Consider the following 15,133-nt stretch of genomic DNA (forward strand, 5'->3'; position numbering starts at 1 on the left):
TGATGCTACAGAAAGGTTTTTCCGTTGCATTGGGTTATGTTTATTTTTAAAATGTACAATGTGCTGTCTACACATGCAGCACACATTTATATGTATGGTAGAGTTTTTTTAGGAGACTTTTCTAATGTAGGTGGTTCATCGTAAAAAAACGCTTGCTACCTATCAGACTAAGTTAACGAGAACACCTATGATCTTTGCAGTTCAAAATCACTGCCCCTACTTTGAGCACCACCTACATAAGGTGCTGGGTTTATTTAGAAATATAACACTCAATGAGCTGTCTAATTATTCCCACTTAGCTTTAAGTAAAATTCACTTATGGTTGTCTCCAGATGAATATATTATATGTCTGGCTTCAGCAAGACTACCTATCTGGAAATTAATGGAATACGCAAGAAATTATGTAAGTGTTGTTCAGTAACCGTAGAGTGAACTAACACGTCATCACTATTTACATTACAGTATAAGCTATCACATCTGCGGTGGGTTGGCACCCTGCCCAGGATTGGTTCCTGCCTTGTGCCCTGTGTTGGCTGGGATTGGCTCCAGCAGACCCCCGTGACCCTGTATTCGGATTCAGCGGGTTAGAAAATGAATGGATGGATAAGCTATCACATGTTTGCATTAACTGCACAAAATTTTTGAAAAGAACAAGCATCATCAACCTGCAACTAAAAGGTGTTTGAACTAATTAATCGCACATGAAGGTGCAACTTCCCTAAAGCCCCATTCACATTACTATGTTTTTGTTTAAAAATGAAGACATTTGTCTTCATTTTTAACTTTTGTCCACAGTTCTCCAACATTTTTAACCTCCAAAAAGAAATACATCTGATAACGTTGTCCAGAACAGAATAATTTTTAAAATCCTGGTGCAGCATTTCAGCATAGAATAGATGAGCAAAAATGAAGATTTCTGAAAACACTTAAGTATCCATCATTGGTTGGCTAATGCTTATTACAGTTGATTCCGGTTAAATGGACCACTGATTAATCGGACCAGCCGCTTATTCGGACCGAATCCTAAAGAACCGAAACAGATCATATTACATAAGCCTAATATTGTATTTTGTATTTTGTACCAAAATTCCATTTAATCTGACCAAAGAACGTGACAGAGAATAAGAAAAAGAAGCCACAAGTCGCCCACGGAAAGCGGATGTAAAGCGGGTCAGCGACATCGGGAGGATCCCTGGGCTCCCCAGGAGAATTTATGCTTTTATCAAAGGTCAGGAAGTCGTAAAATTTGTACCAAGTGCAAACTAGTAGGGGTGAAAATGCCTGCCCTTTCTTTCCTAAAACGGACCGCCCAGTAGCCGGCGACATGAAGTTGAGTGTAAACAAGTGCAGTGCGTCAACAGAATGCGTCAGATCACACTAGACAAGTTCTTCAAACGTTGACTGGAATTTGGTAATGTAACCTTTTTTATTGTGCTTCACATGCTGAGTGTCATATACATCGTTCGCCATACGCGTGTGCAGCACAATAAAAGTCATAATGACATTTTAATATGTTACTTATAGCATGTCCCATCTTGGTTGCACATGTATAGGGCATGTTTGTGTAATCAGACCAGCTGGTTATTAGGACCAAAATGATTGCGTCCCGATGTGGTCCGATTAACAGGAATCGACTGTACATGGATCTTCCCGATTGGAGGATACTCGTTTCAATATACCATTCTGTGATTGGTCATCCTTCATGGAAGAAAAACATTTTAGAGCATAACAGGCAAAGAAGAGTTGCTTTAAATAACTTTTTGTGCAGTTTGAGTGCTGTATACATGCACAAAAGACCAAAAATATATAAATATTTATCAATAGTGCTTGATGACCCTGACGTTCTTGGGTCTCTGATCCTGTGTCTTTCTTGTATTTCTGAATGGGTGAGCAGTAACTTTCTCAAACTAAATAAGGAGAAATCAGAAATCTTAGTTATTGCCAAAAATGAACATAGTGAGGGTATTAGAAATAAACTTCATCCCTTAGGTTTAAAAGTCAAGTCAGAGGTAAAGAATTTAGGGGTAACAATTGACTCTGACTTAAATTTTCAATCACATATTAATCAGCTAGGACTGCATTTTTTCACTTAAGGAATATAGCAAAGGTTTGATATTTTATAACCTTACAAGATGCTGAACAATTAATTCACAGTTTTGTCAACTAGATTACTGTAATGCACTCTTACTACCTAAGAAAGACATCAATCGGTTACAGTTAGTGTAGAGTGCAGCAGCAAGAATCTTAAGTAGAAAAAGAAAATTTGAGCACATTTCACCAGTTTTAGCATTGTTTCATTAGTTACTTGTGTCATATAGAATTGACTTTAAAATACTAAAGGTTTACAAAGCCTTAAATAATCATGGCCTATTCTTCTGTTAACTTTTAAGGCTATCCACAACCTTGGTCCTCCATATCTGTCTGACCTCCTCCATGTTGTCATTCCCTCCCGCACCCTTAGATCCTCTTCTTCCATCCACTTGACTGTCCCCTTCGTCCGTCTTACCACCATGGGGAGCAGTGCATTCAATTGCTCTGCTCCCCAGCTCTGGAACTCACTGACATCTGAGCTTAGAAATATTGAATCATTTTCACTTTTCAAATCTAAACTTAAAATTCATTTGTTTAAGACTGCTTTTTCTCTTTAATTACAATTGCTCTGTCTGATTTTAATTTTTGTATTTTAGTTTTGTTTACATTCTGTGTTTTATCGATTGTTCGGTGTCCTTGAGTGTTTAGAAAGGCGCCTACGAATAAATAAAATGTGTTATTATTATTATTATTATTATTATTATTATTATCCTGTATTTTGGAATGTTTGTCCTCTTACATTCCAAGTTGTAACCTCAGGTCTTCAAATAAAGGTCTGCTTATAATTCCATGAGCCAACCAGATAGGAAGTGGTGAGGCGGCCTTTTGCTGTTATGTACTTAAATTTGGGAAAACTTTACAGATAGAAATTTGCCAGGCTAATACTGTAGAATAGTTTCAAAAACTGCTTACATTAAACATTATTTTAAATGCCTTTTTTATGGCTACATGTTAATTGTATTCCTGTTAGTCTATATGGGCATTGAATTATCATTTTACTCTGGGTTCTGCAGTTCTGTACTAATTCAAACTATTCTCTGCTGTCTGATCAAGGTACTTTCATGTAGAGGCTGAAAACCATGAGGACTGATTTAGAACATCTGTGTTAGCTAGAATGCCCAGTTGGGGCTGGACAGTCTTTTGGCCTTGGAGCCCCTTCAGATTTTGTTTTTTTCTTTGGCTAACTTGAGTTTTTTTTTTCTATCCTCCTGGCCATCTGACTTTACCTTTTTCTTTGTTACATACTATATAATATTATTGTCTAATCTTGTTTGTTTATATTTTATATTAACTTCCTTTTAATTTCTTCTTTGCACTTTGAGCTACACTGTATAAAAATCAATCCATCCATCCGTTATCCAACCCACTATATCCTAACTACAGGGTCACGGGGATCTGCTGGAGCCAATCCCAGGTAACACAGGGTGCAAGGCAGGAAACAAACCCCGGGCAGGGCGCCAGCCTACCACAGTTGTATAAAAATGTGCTGTGTAAATAAATGTTGTTGTTGTATACTACTGTACACTACAATTATACTAAATACTAGTTGCATGGTTAAGGTTTTTTTTTTAATGTTTTTGATATCTCTTTTGTAATAAACAAATTCAGACGAGAGCGTCAATAGGCTTTGCTCCCTTGGAACCAAGTTACCCGAACTATTCTATAACATTGCAGTAATTATTTAATGCTCTGATACTGATCTTTCTGATCATAAAATAGGTCATTACAATAGCAATTGACGAGAAGAATGCATTATTAATTTCAGAATTACAGTATTTGATGGTTCCTCTAGAGAGCCTCTTTCTCTTGTACAATTTGGTTCAAAAACTAATCAGCACATCGCCATCTCATAACGGACTTAATTTTTGAGTTATTTTTCCATCCAGCCGTTTTAGTTCTAAACCGTCCTCAAGAAACTGTGACACACAAACACACAGACAAGTGCACACCCATCATCAATATTTTCAGTATCAGTGGACCCTAAAATGTTGAGATCCGTCGAAAACCAGAGACAGAAATTGTTGACAAATCTAAAGCTTTTGCTCATCCCCAGTTGATGATAAGGTATGGTGGAGGAGGGTGCAAAGCAAAAACTAACCTAACACTATTAAAAATAATGGCTCGTTGATGGCACTTGATAGTTCTTTATAGTTACTTGCAGAACTATTAATTGAAAAAAAACATGCAATTCTGGGATGGGTTCTTTGCATATGAAGTTGGTTCTTTGCGCTTTCAAAAACAGCCTAATATGTACATAAAACTGAAATCTTTAATGATTGGTACCTTACTTAGCAGGACACTATAGATTAAGAAAATCTGAATTTAGCGTGTGTGATAGTATGTATAAGAGTCCTTTCAAACTCATAACCCATTAGTATTTCACAGTTCTGTTACCATCTAGTCCTAGTTATTTAGTAAATTCCTGTTACGGATCTAAATAAATAATGGTTTCTTCTGGAATTTTCATGCAGATGGGTCTTTTGAGAACCAAAAAATGATTTCCCTATGGCATCACTCAGAAGAACCACTCTGGCACCTTTATTTTTTAAGAGTGTACAATTAATCCCAGACCTTCAACAACTATTACTTTAAAAATCCAAAGCCTATTTGTGATCCGTTTTTAACGACATGACTTTCGTTGTAAAGTGCTGCTGAAATTCAGGTATCTAATACAGTCTACTAACACATTTTCTCACATTCCGTTATCACTATCATTTTGAAGAAAGTTATGACCCGACTTGCCACGGCTGCAAGCGCTTTGCCTTGCTTAGCAGCCAATAGCGGGAACGTAGACAGACTGAGAGAGAGAGAGAAAGAGAAAGAGAGGGGGCGCTACTCGTAGCTTAGAGTGTCACGGCCAGGCGAGGGGCGTGGTATGCTAATTAGATAGATATTCTCCGCCTGCAGCCATGGCGTTGTCTGAGTGGTACGCTGTGTTTCTATGCCTCGCTTCTGTCTTCGGCGGTGTATTTTGCTTTTGTCTAAGGAACAGGGGCACGCGAAAGGGCCGTTGGATTAAGGGCTTGTTTTTTACGGTGATGGCCAGAACGGAGAAGCCGCTTTTCAAATTTGCGTGAGTAAAAAAAAGAAAACCCTTTGTATTACTGCTTTTCTGCTAGTCGTTCCGCTTTTTTTTTTAACTGCTTTAATGAATGAGCATAATGAATGCAAAAAAGCAAATAAATCTCCGCTGTCACATGCAACTTCTGTGCAGCAGGTCTGATTTGCCGTCAGATGTTACCCGCGCTGTCGATGCATGTCGTTTCAGAAGCAGGTGAGAGGACTGATCTATTTTACCTTGCACTTCCATTGTGAAATTTCTTCGTAAACTTGCTTTGGTTTAAAGTCGTATATTCTTATTAGGAATTAATCAGAAACACTGAAAATATATCAATCGAACTGACTAATTGGATTTTAACAGAATTCGTTTTAGCACAAATAAAATTCGCGTCAACGTTGTTTGTTGCCAAGACGGTTTGTAAAGATAAAGACATCCGTCATGTGGTGATGATTATCATCTTTGTAGCACGCTGTTTTAAACTAAATACTGCTTACATGTTTGTGTGAATACTATATAGCGACACATTCCGCGTGCTCATATCGGGTGAATGTCCAGAAACGACACCTACGAATGTATCTCTATAGCGTATATAGGAAGTTTTGGTCTTATCTATACAGCAGACCCCTGTGACCCTGTAGCTGGGATATAGCGGGTTGGATAATGGATGGATATACAGTTATAGTATACTTGAATATACGATGTGGTACACAGTGACACACAACGGACAGCGTACAGTATATTTGTTATGTATCAATATTTCTGTATATGTCACTTGTGATTTTGAATGCACTTTATACGTATGAGTGTCTATAGTAAAGTATCACGATTTAATTTCGACGCAGCGAAAACATTAAATCATGAAACATTTGCTGACATTGTGATATGTAATATTAGCTTGGCTAATTTTACACATAAATGGGTCAGCGTGGACCGTACGCTGCCAGACGTGTTTTGAAAAGTTTACTTCCTGTAAAGTATCGCTAGCGATGCCTGAAACCTGGTGCCAGATCATTAGGCTTTCCCCGAAGGGGAATACATTTTGTCACCTTTCAGGTAGATGCATGCCTGTAACTGATGAGAAGCCCCATTAGCCTGCAAAATGCATTCCTGCATTCTCCTGGGGGCGTTTATTGAACTTCCTGAAAATTTCTCCTAAATGACCTTGCACATTACTGTTTCATTATGTGTTTGTGTGTGTGTGCGCATTTTTCAGCCAAATAACTCGGCTTTAGTTGTTGTTTGCAACAGGTAGTTAGTATTTTTTATTTTTATTTTATTTAGTCGTTTCCTACACTGTGGCTCAGTCTAGGCTTAGAAGACAATGGTCCAGAAAGTGGACAACATCCAAAAATCTTTAGTTATTTTCAACAGCAACTGTTCACATCCACTGATACAAGGGTGTCTGCAAAATATGCTAAGCACAGACAGGAGCCGATGGTGGTTCAGTTGCCAGTCCATTGTAGGGCATGCATGCCCATACAGACCAATTTAGAGATGTCAGTCAACCCAACATGCATATCTTTGGGGTACTAAAGGAAAATGGAGCACCTGGTATAATCCCAGGCAAAGTCTGCGAGAGTGCCAAATTCATGCAGACGTTAGCCATGCCAAGAATCAAACCTGAATAATAAAGTATTTATGCATTTGAAATAATGGAGGATTGGGTGTTTTTCCAGTGTCACTTTGTGAGTCAGTGACCAGGACTGAACAAATAATTTTGCGGGCCTTGGTTACCAGACCATGTTTCTTGCCAATTGAACAGCTTCTCAAGAATGTCATTATTTACTAAGAAATTAATTTTGATTATTCATGCTTTTGCTAAATTTCATTTATGAAACAACTGCATGATTTTTGAGTGTCCAGAAACTGACCAAAGGTTGGAATGGTAGGCAGGTGCACAATAAACTATGTATAGTTTAAATTACATGTTTGAAAATACATGACTGTATATGTGAAATAGGACTAGGTGAGAAACCAACAGATAAAGTGCTCAACCATTTTCTTGTTTTGCATGTTTCAGAAAATTAGATCACCCTGCATAGTGTTAAAAAACAATACAACAACCTTTTTCTGTACCATTCTGGTCAAAGGGCCATGGGCAGACCATCCTTGCTAGTTTCAAATTCTGACCAATGCTGCACTACCACTGATGTACTGTATGTTGGAACTGGAACAAAATAAAGAATGGTCTGGATAAGTTCATATTTACCTCCGCAGCATTCTTTAGGGTAAAGTCTTATGTTCTTGGTTAATGGATTACTCTGTTGTAAACTGTAAAGCATAACTAACTCATGTAAAACAAGTTACAGTTTATTTATTAATGTTTTTATATGCAAGCTTTCATTAATTAAAGATGTCTTAGCCACTCTTCTAAACTAGATCGATTGTGGATGTGTGGTTGGACTTATCTACTTTAAAATAACTTGCTTATTGCAGAAAGATTTGCTTCATTTGCTATTCTGAATGTTAATGAATTACTTTACTGTAATCTCAAATTTGTGTTAGAGAGCTGAGAGTTGAATATGTAGTTGTTTCATTACTTAAACACAATAGTAGGTGAACCAAACCTAAACAAATTAAAGATTTTTTTTATGTACTGATTTTGTTTGAGAAATATTTTATTTGAATACTAAATCTGCATTGTGATTGAGTATATTAACAGTGATATGCTTTCATGGTAATCCTCGTTTAAAAACAGCTGTCTAGTCATCAATCCGTTCATTTACCGTTAAATGATGGGGAAACTAGGGGAGCTGGAGCCTGTCCCAACAGCATTAGGATCTAGGTAGGGGCGAATTCTGGGTGGATTGCCAGTTTATCAATGGGGACACATAATGGCAAACCAATAGTCACAAAAATAACAGTTGCGTGTAGTATAAACTATAGACTGTGAAAACTAGAACATCTTTAGTGATAAGGATTATTATTTTTTTGGAACTGTAGGTATACTCTGTACACGAGAACAAAGCTTGGGTATATGTTCTACAAACGGCAGTTGAGAAAAGCTCGGGAATGCTATCCATCTGGTCACTCAACAGTGCAGCCATTAAGCATAAATGGTAAGTTTATCCTACTAAAATACTTGTAATTTGATCCTCTTTACTATCCTATTCTGTAAGAGACTTTTGTGGAAGTACAAAATGAATCAATCTTAAGTGCAGGGAACTGTTTCTATTAAACCTCTTTCCAACAGACAAAAAAGTGGTGTAGTTTTGTGCTTTACTTTTGGCTAAATATGCAGTCTTAACTCCTTCCTGTTCAGGTAGGAGACCAACAGTGACTATTCAAACATAAGAATCACTGACTTACTGCAGCAGTTCACTTCCGTGTACCAGAGTTTGGAAGTCTCCTACCACCGTCAGCGCGTCTTTAGAAATAAAGCATACTCGAAGACCCTAATCTTTAATTTTAACAGGAATGGATGTGTCCCATTAAAGCTTCCAGTATCCCTGGTCAGCTGACAAAAATCTTCATTCCTCTATTTTGAGGAAACCCATTACTAATCTAGCTTCATCGCTAAAGCATCATTCTGTGTTGGTGTGTGTAATTGCTGAATCCATCAACGTTCCATTTTATGTGGAAACTTTATATAAGCCAGACTTCTATGGGGATAGTTCTGCTAAAAAGAGGCACAAGACAGGAAAGCAGTTATACAATTCTAGACTATCATCACAAGACAGTCAGGCTTGTGCTTTTTACAGGGCTAACGCAGAGCCTCTATTTGATCTAGCAGTGTCTCTTTGAAAACAGGAAGAAATAGTGCATGGGGCATGTAAATTTCACACTCAAATGATCTTTTATTCAACAGCTATGAATGGAAAAATCTCTATTGAATCATGGACCAACTACCATATATAAATATGAATATAAATATATATATAAATATATATATAAATTCCAGATTCTAATATTACTTCATAATGATCTCAAATTCAATTAACTAAATTCTGGATTGCTGGGAACTGGAGCATTTCCCAGCAACATTAGGCGCAAAGCAGGAAAACAAACCAGGATGCAGTGTCGGGTCATCTGAGGGCCTTTTTTACATAAATGTCTACATTCGAGCAGTACCAGTTTACAATTGCATGTCTCTGTAAAAGTTGAGTACCCACAGAAAACACCTACACAGACACTGGTAGAATGTGCCAACTTCATTCAGAGAGCAACCAAGCTGAGGTTCAAATCCAGGATGCTTCAATCACAGTGATGCAATAATGCTAACCACTACCCCACATGCTAGTCTTGATGTGATTTAATAATATTGGTACAGATTAATAATCACAAAAAATATTATTAAAACATTTTGCAATGTTATTGTAAGAGTGATCCGTTTTTGTTTCAGTGTGGTTTCAGTACTGCTTTGTTATCTGTACATATAATTGGTTTTCAATTAGTTGAATGTTAGGGTTGTTTACAGTGACAAAAGGAGTTAGATGAGTTAAACATTTTTGGTATTCTCTAATTTTAGAATAATTTTTACTGTTCATACAAGTGTATTATTTATGATATGCTTGCCTTCTAATTTTCAGATGTGAAAATTGTGCCCATTCCTATTCTGTCAGACAACTACAGTTATCTTATTATAGACACGACATCTAATGTAGCGGTGGCTGTTGATCCTGCTGACCCTCAGATCGTTCAGGTAAGCAGGAGATCTTAATTTTTTTCTTTTTTAAAGGAAATGTAATTTGTTTTATTATCATGTTATGTACTTTACAGTAAAGAGGTCTACTAGAAAGTGTCATATCTTTATAATGTGGGCTCCTCTAAACAGTCCACTTCTGAACTTATATTTATATTTTATATTTAATAGTTTATAGCTGTCCGGGTGTGAAAGTGAGCTGAACTAATTATTTTTTCTAGAGGTTCACTTTCAGAAAGGCACATGGCAAAATGTCTTCTAAAGCTAAGTAGAAATAAGTAAAAGAAGCCTACATGTTTGTTTCAGATTCATCAAAATATTAATTAATGATCCTCAAGGGTTATATAGACAAATGCTTCAACAGTAGAACATTATAACTGGCGTGCATTTTGTTACATCTGGTGAAAAGATAAACATTCAATGGTAAGAACCTCATACGAGAAGTCTAGCCAGGTATTGGTGGTGTCATAGTGTGGGAATGCATAGCTGCATCAGGTCCTAGAAGACCAGTATTATTGATAAAAACAGAAATTCTTCCCTGAGGATCCTTAATGAAAACATCAAGCTATCTGTCCAGAGACTACTGTAAACTTCTTATTTGTTCACTTAGAATTTCTTTCCGGAAAGTAGCAGGCTTTGTTTGTTTGTCCTTTGGTAAATGTACTATGTTCAGTACTACAGACACAGTTGTGGAGTAAATAGCTTTCATTGCACCATCCAGATATAAAGTATGACTTGCTTTGACTTTTAAGTTTTTTTGTCACACAGGAGTGTTAATAATAGGAGGTCTCCATGCCTTAGTTTGATTACCACAGTAGAAAGATTAAATACAGAAAGTTTGTTATTCCTTTACCACTCTTCTCATACCAACTGGCAAAAGAAACTCATAATTAGTAAGCTTTGTGCTAATGTCAAAAACTAGGGCATTCTCCCACATCATTTTGGAGCAGTGATCATTATGTTTCTTTTGAATTTCAGAGTCTGCAAAATGCAAATACCATATTCATTTGGTGATGTTAGAAATTCTAGGGCAGTGCGGAGTATATTTAGGTCAGTCCTTTTGTGTTAAATAATATTCTGCACATTACAGTGTTTACCAGCTGAATGCAAAAGCAATACATGTCTTTTAGCTTGAGATTTAATGGGGTTCAGCAAAATCGCACATGTGTAAAGTGAGCTACTGTATATCAGTTTATTAGCATTTAGAGGTTACTTATACATTTACTGTTAATTTAAATAGTAGATGTTTGGTGTTGTTTGGTTCTGTAAACAGTTTGTCTCATTGCATTTTGGTTGCTGTCCTGTTCGTAGCACAAAAAATGTTGCTGCAATTGTTTAAAGCTGTGAAGTTAATGACTTAAAGTGCATTTTAACTGTTTCAAAAATTATATTAGGGATTTTATGTTGCTAATATGTTTTTATTTTTTTTTTCCCACACTTTTGAAGCACATCAGTTGTGTAGTGCTGATGCAGTTTGGACTTTTACCCTATGTGGAGACTTTCCTTTAAAATAAAGCAAACCTTAGACTTTAGGATAAGTAAATAAAAACATCACTGTTATCTCACAGTTTTGAAAAAGCTTTGTCTATCCTATTTCCTTTACAGAAATGAAGTGAGGTGATTCATTAAATATACAGGAAGTGTTTTATTTAAATGGCCTTGTTAATAGATTAGCTCTATTTTAATGAGCTGCAGTTTTTTAGTACATTTTGCTAGAACTTTAGTAAGCTGTTAGCTTGTAACATATAACTGTTAGAATCCACAGAGTATACAACATAATCATTTCTATAGAGTATTTTTTTTTTTGTAATATCATCCTGGCGCCTATCCAAATTTAGCGCATTACAGGGAACACTGCAGCAGCTCTCTGTAGTGCTAGAACTTGGATTCATTACAGCTATCCTGTCCAAGTTTGCTCTTAATCTGAGCCAGACTATGATTTTACTTAAATAACAAGTGGTGTTTTGCAACCTTGAAAAATAAACTCTAGTCCCAAAAATGATTCTATTAATTGCAGCTGACCAAGGTTGCAGGAGGAAGCTTTAGTTATGTAGGAATTCCCCTTTAAGACGCATTAAGCTGTTCATCGGTGGCTGCATGAGCAGCCTGTCTGATTAAGAACAATTCACTGAAAGGATTTTGCTTCTTTCACCATCCTTTCTTCTGTATTCTTCAGACAATAAAGACAGATATTTATAGACACAATGGAGTGCACAGCTGGAAATTACACAGGCAACAGAAGCTCGGTAGAGATCAGACAATTGCTTATCCTAGTGTATTTCTGGTTTGTTGGCTTCATTTATTTTTAATGCAATGATTTCCTGCATCTCCAAATTGCACTTGTGTGTATCCTTGAACTCTCATGTCCTGACTGGATAGATCAACCATGAATACGCCACCTGCAGATAGCTACGAAGTGTCAGTTTTAGTATGTAAAATGTCTGGTTTGAAAGGATTATGCCATTAACTTTTTCCATTTGGAATTTACCATTTTGTTTAAATACATTTTGGTATATATATATAGCCCTTTTAGACATTCTTTGTGTGATTGTTGGGCTATACAGAAATTATTGTCATTATTGTATATTATGTTAAGTTACTTCTCACAATTAATGGGTTTCTCAGTTTCATTGCAGTTTCTAAAGAAAGTCAGATTTTCTTGTGTTGGGGAAAAAAAAACAAACTATCAGAATGGGACTCTGAGAGCCTAGTCAGAATTCTGTGGAATCTTGACTTAGTACTGTAATTGCTTCCAGAGGTTGGAGTGTTGGCAAAAATGTTGAATTACAGTAAGTGTGTCCTATTGTGCTGTTCCTGTTATTGGTGTAAGTTATATTGGAAGATATGGAAAGTAAATGATCCTTATGTTGTCAACAAGCCTGTATAGGAAATTCTTTTTGGGAAATCTCTTAAATTAAAAACAAATACATAAGTAAATAATTAAAAAGGTACATTCAACACTCTAGTAATTTTCTGAATAACTTTTTTCCTTCATTGATATATGTAATTTGTATCCCAGTGGCAATAATTTTGGAATTAGCTGTAGTACAATGTCGGTCACAATCATGAACACATTCCCTTACCAGTCACCTGACCAGTGGTTTCTTGTCAGTTAATGATGCTTGAACCCTGGCTGGGGCACCTTGTGTATACATTTTGTGTTTGTTTTCTTCCAAAGTCAAATGCCCTCCATTAATGCAAATCATTAATGGTAGGATTTTTTAAATTAACTTGTACTGGATAATTTGATTATATTTGAATACAATACTGCATTTTTCTTTTAATTGAAAGAAAAGCTTAAAGTAACACAACTCTAAAAGAAACATCAACTTTACATGGGTGATTTTATATGTCTGTACATTTTACTTTTTTCTCTAGCCAAGATTATTAATATAACCTTAATTTCATATAGAATCATTCCCATAAATACCATCTCGAGGCAATTGTACATACTGTGTTGTAATACATCTGTTTCATTATACTGTGTATGTATGAGTATAGGTTGTGATTTGTTATGGTTGATACTGCAAATCAAAAGGGTGATGAAAGCAATAAAATTTTTTTTTTAGTTACTATCCTGTATGTTCTTCCTGCGATTATTACTATCAAAATGAAACTTCAGAGAAAAATAGATTAATTTTCACAGCTAAAATTAGATTAGAATAAATTTACTAATCCAAAAAGGAAATTTAGATGCATACAGCTGGAGAAACAAAAAGATATAGACTTACAGAGCTACATTTAGGTTCAGTTCATTTTACTGGCCTGCTGCTAGTGTTGTCTCTTGCAACCTCAGCAAAGTTTCCATAATTGCTTTTTGAGTCTTGCCAAGTTTTTGAACCCCAGCTTTCAGGGCACCATTCTTAGATTTAAAGAAAACATGCAGATGGTATTTGTGGAGCACTTTTGGAACACGTTGAATCTGCCCAGTTGTATTCTTATTATACTCGTACTAGCATGCAGCCTAAAACCTGCTTAATCCAATTCATGATTATGGGAGCGAATGTGCTAACTCCATAAAATAGATTGACTGATTGTGAGATTTAAGCCCAGAAAACAGTAGATCCATTATGCAGATATACTACCAGCACTGCAATAGTTATACCCAATGTCACAAGTTTCCTTATTCTATTGTTCCTTTAAATATTAAAAAAACACTTATTTCCTTATCACAAATCTACAAACAAGTTTAAGAAGGCTTGGCTCTAGCTATACTCTTGGCCACGATAAGACACTAAATCCACATGAGAGAGGAAATAGAACTGCATTGATGTGTTTCTAATGATACAAATATATAGAGATACTCATTCAGTGTTAAAACATGTCGGGCACATGCCAGCCTGCCATATGCATAGAGGTAGGTATGCAGACAGCTCACCCCCAAAGTGCCTGCTTAGGAATAAGATGAGGTACAGTAAGATATGATGCCATGTAAAAATGTTACTAGCAGCACAAAGATATTTGGAATGTAGATCTGGACAAGAAAACATGAAAGTAGGCATGACACTAAAGTTTTAAAATAGGTTTTTTAACGGAAAGAGTGAATAATCCAAAAAAGAGGTCAAACACTAGAAAAAAGTAAAAGAAACAAAATCATGAGGACAAATGCAAAGACCAAGAAAAAAGCAAAATGTCATAAACTGTTAAGACAAAGCAGAAGAGGCATAATCTGTGATATAAAATTTAAAAAGGAGTTGGGAGTATGATGCACTTCCATATAAGGAGTGTTTTAAATGGTAGTTGCCACAAAGGGAAACTTGTGCCAAGCTCAAGTAATGCCACTATCTGAACTCCCTTCTTTACTTCCCTTGTTCGTTCATCATGTACCTGCCACCCAGTAAGCTTTGTATGGTCTGGGAGCAGCCAGCAGTGAAAGGAATGAGGAACAGATACCAAGTTAAAGGTAGGACTAGATGCAGAGCCTCAGAAATTCCTGATTTTAAACTCCACCTGATATATGAGGTGAGACACAAAATAACCAAATTGGTAAAAAATATATATTTATTGATGAATTACAACATTCTAAACATTGTGACCTTGCTATATACTCCTCCTCCCGATCTCTACACCGCTCCATACCTATCTTCCATTGACTGAAACCGTGCTGGAAGTCTTCTTGCTTGAGGCTTTTCAACAGGCTTCCCGTTTTTGTCTTCACTTCATCCATTGAAGAAAAATGTGATCCCTTCAGGTCACTTTTGATTTTCGGGAACAAGTAAAAATCACGGAGCTAAATCTGGTGAATAGGGAGGATGATCAAGGACAGGAATGTTTTTGTCAGTCAAAAACTGCTTTACGGATAAAGAGAAAATTCGCGAGAAAGTTGATGTTGATTCGCT

The 15,133-nt window shown here is 36.3% G+C and overlaps 1 protein-coding gene across 1 annotated transcript in view; it reads left to right on the top strand.

Moving 5' to 3' along the window:
- Nucleotides 1-4,983: 4,983 nt before the first annotated feature.
- Nucleotides 4,984-15,133, top strand: part of pnkd (PNKD metallo-beta-lactamase domain containing) — a 62,415-nt gene continuing 52,265 nt past the window's right edge. The window contains exons 1-3 of the mRNA XM_039757388.1: nucleotides 4,984-5,164; nucleotides 8,096-8,211; nucleotides 9,682-9,794. Coding sequence (XP_039613322.1) covers nucleotides 5,001-5,164; nucleotides 8,096-8,211; nucleotides 9,682-9,794 — 393 coding nt within the window. The 5' untranslated portion in view covers nucleotides 4,984-5,000. The remainder of the gene's footprint in view (nucleotides 5,165-8,095; nucleotides 8,212-9,681; nucleotides 9,795-15,133) is intronic.

This window comes from Polypterus senegalus, chromosome 6 (assembly GCF_016835505.1).
Source record: "Polypterus senegalus isolate Bchr_013 chromosome 6, ASM1683550v1, whole genome shotgun sequence".
Classification (NCBI taxonomy): Eukaryota; Metazoa; Chordata; class Cladistia; order Polypteriformes; family Polypteridae; genus Polypterus; species Polypterus senegalus.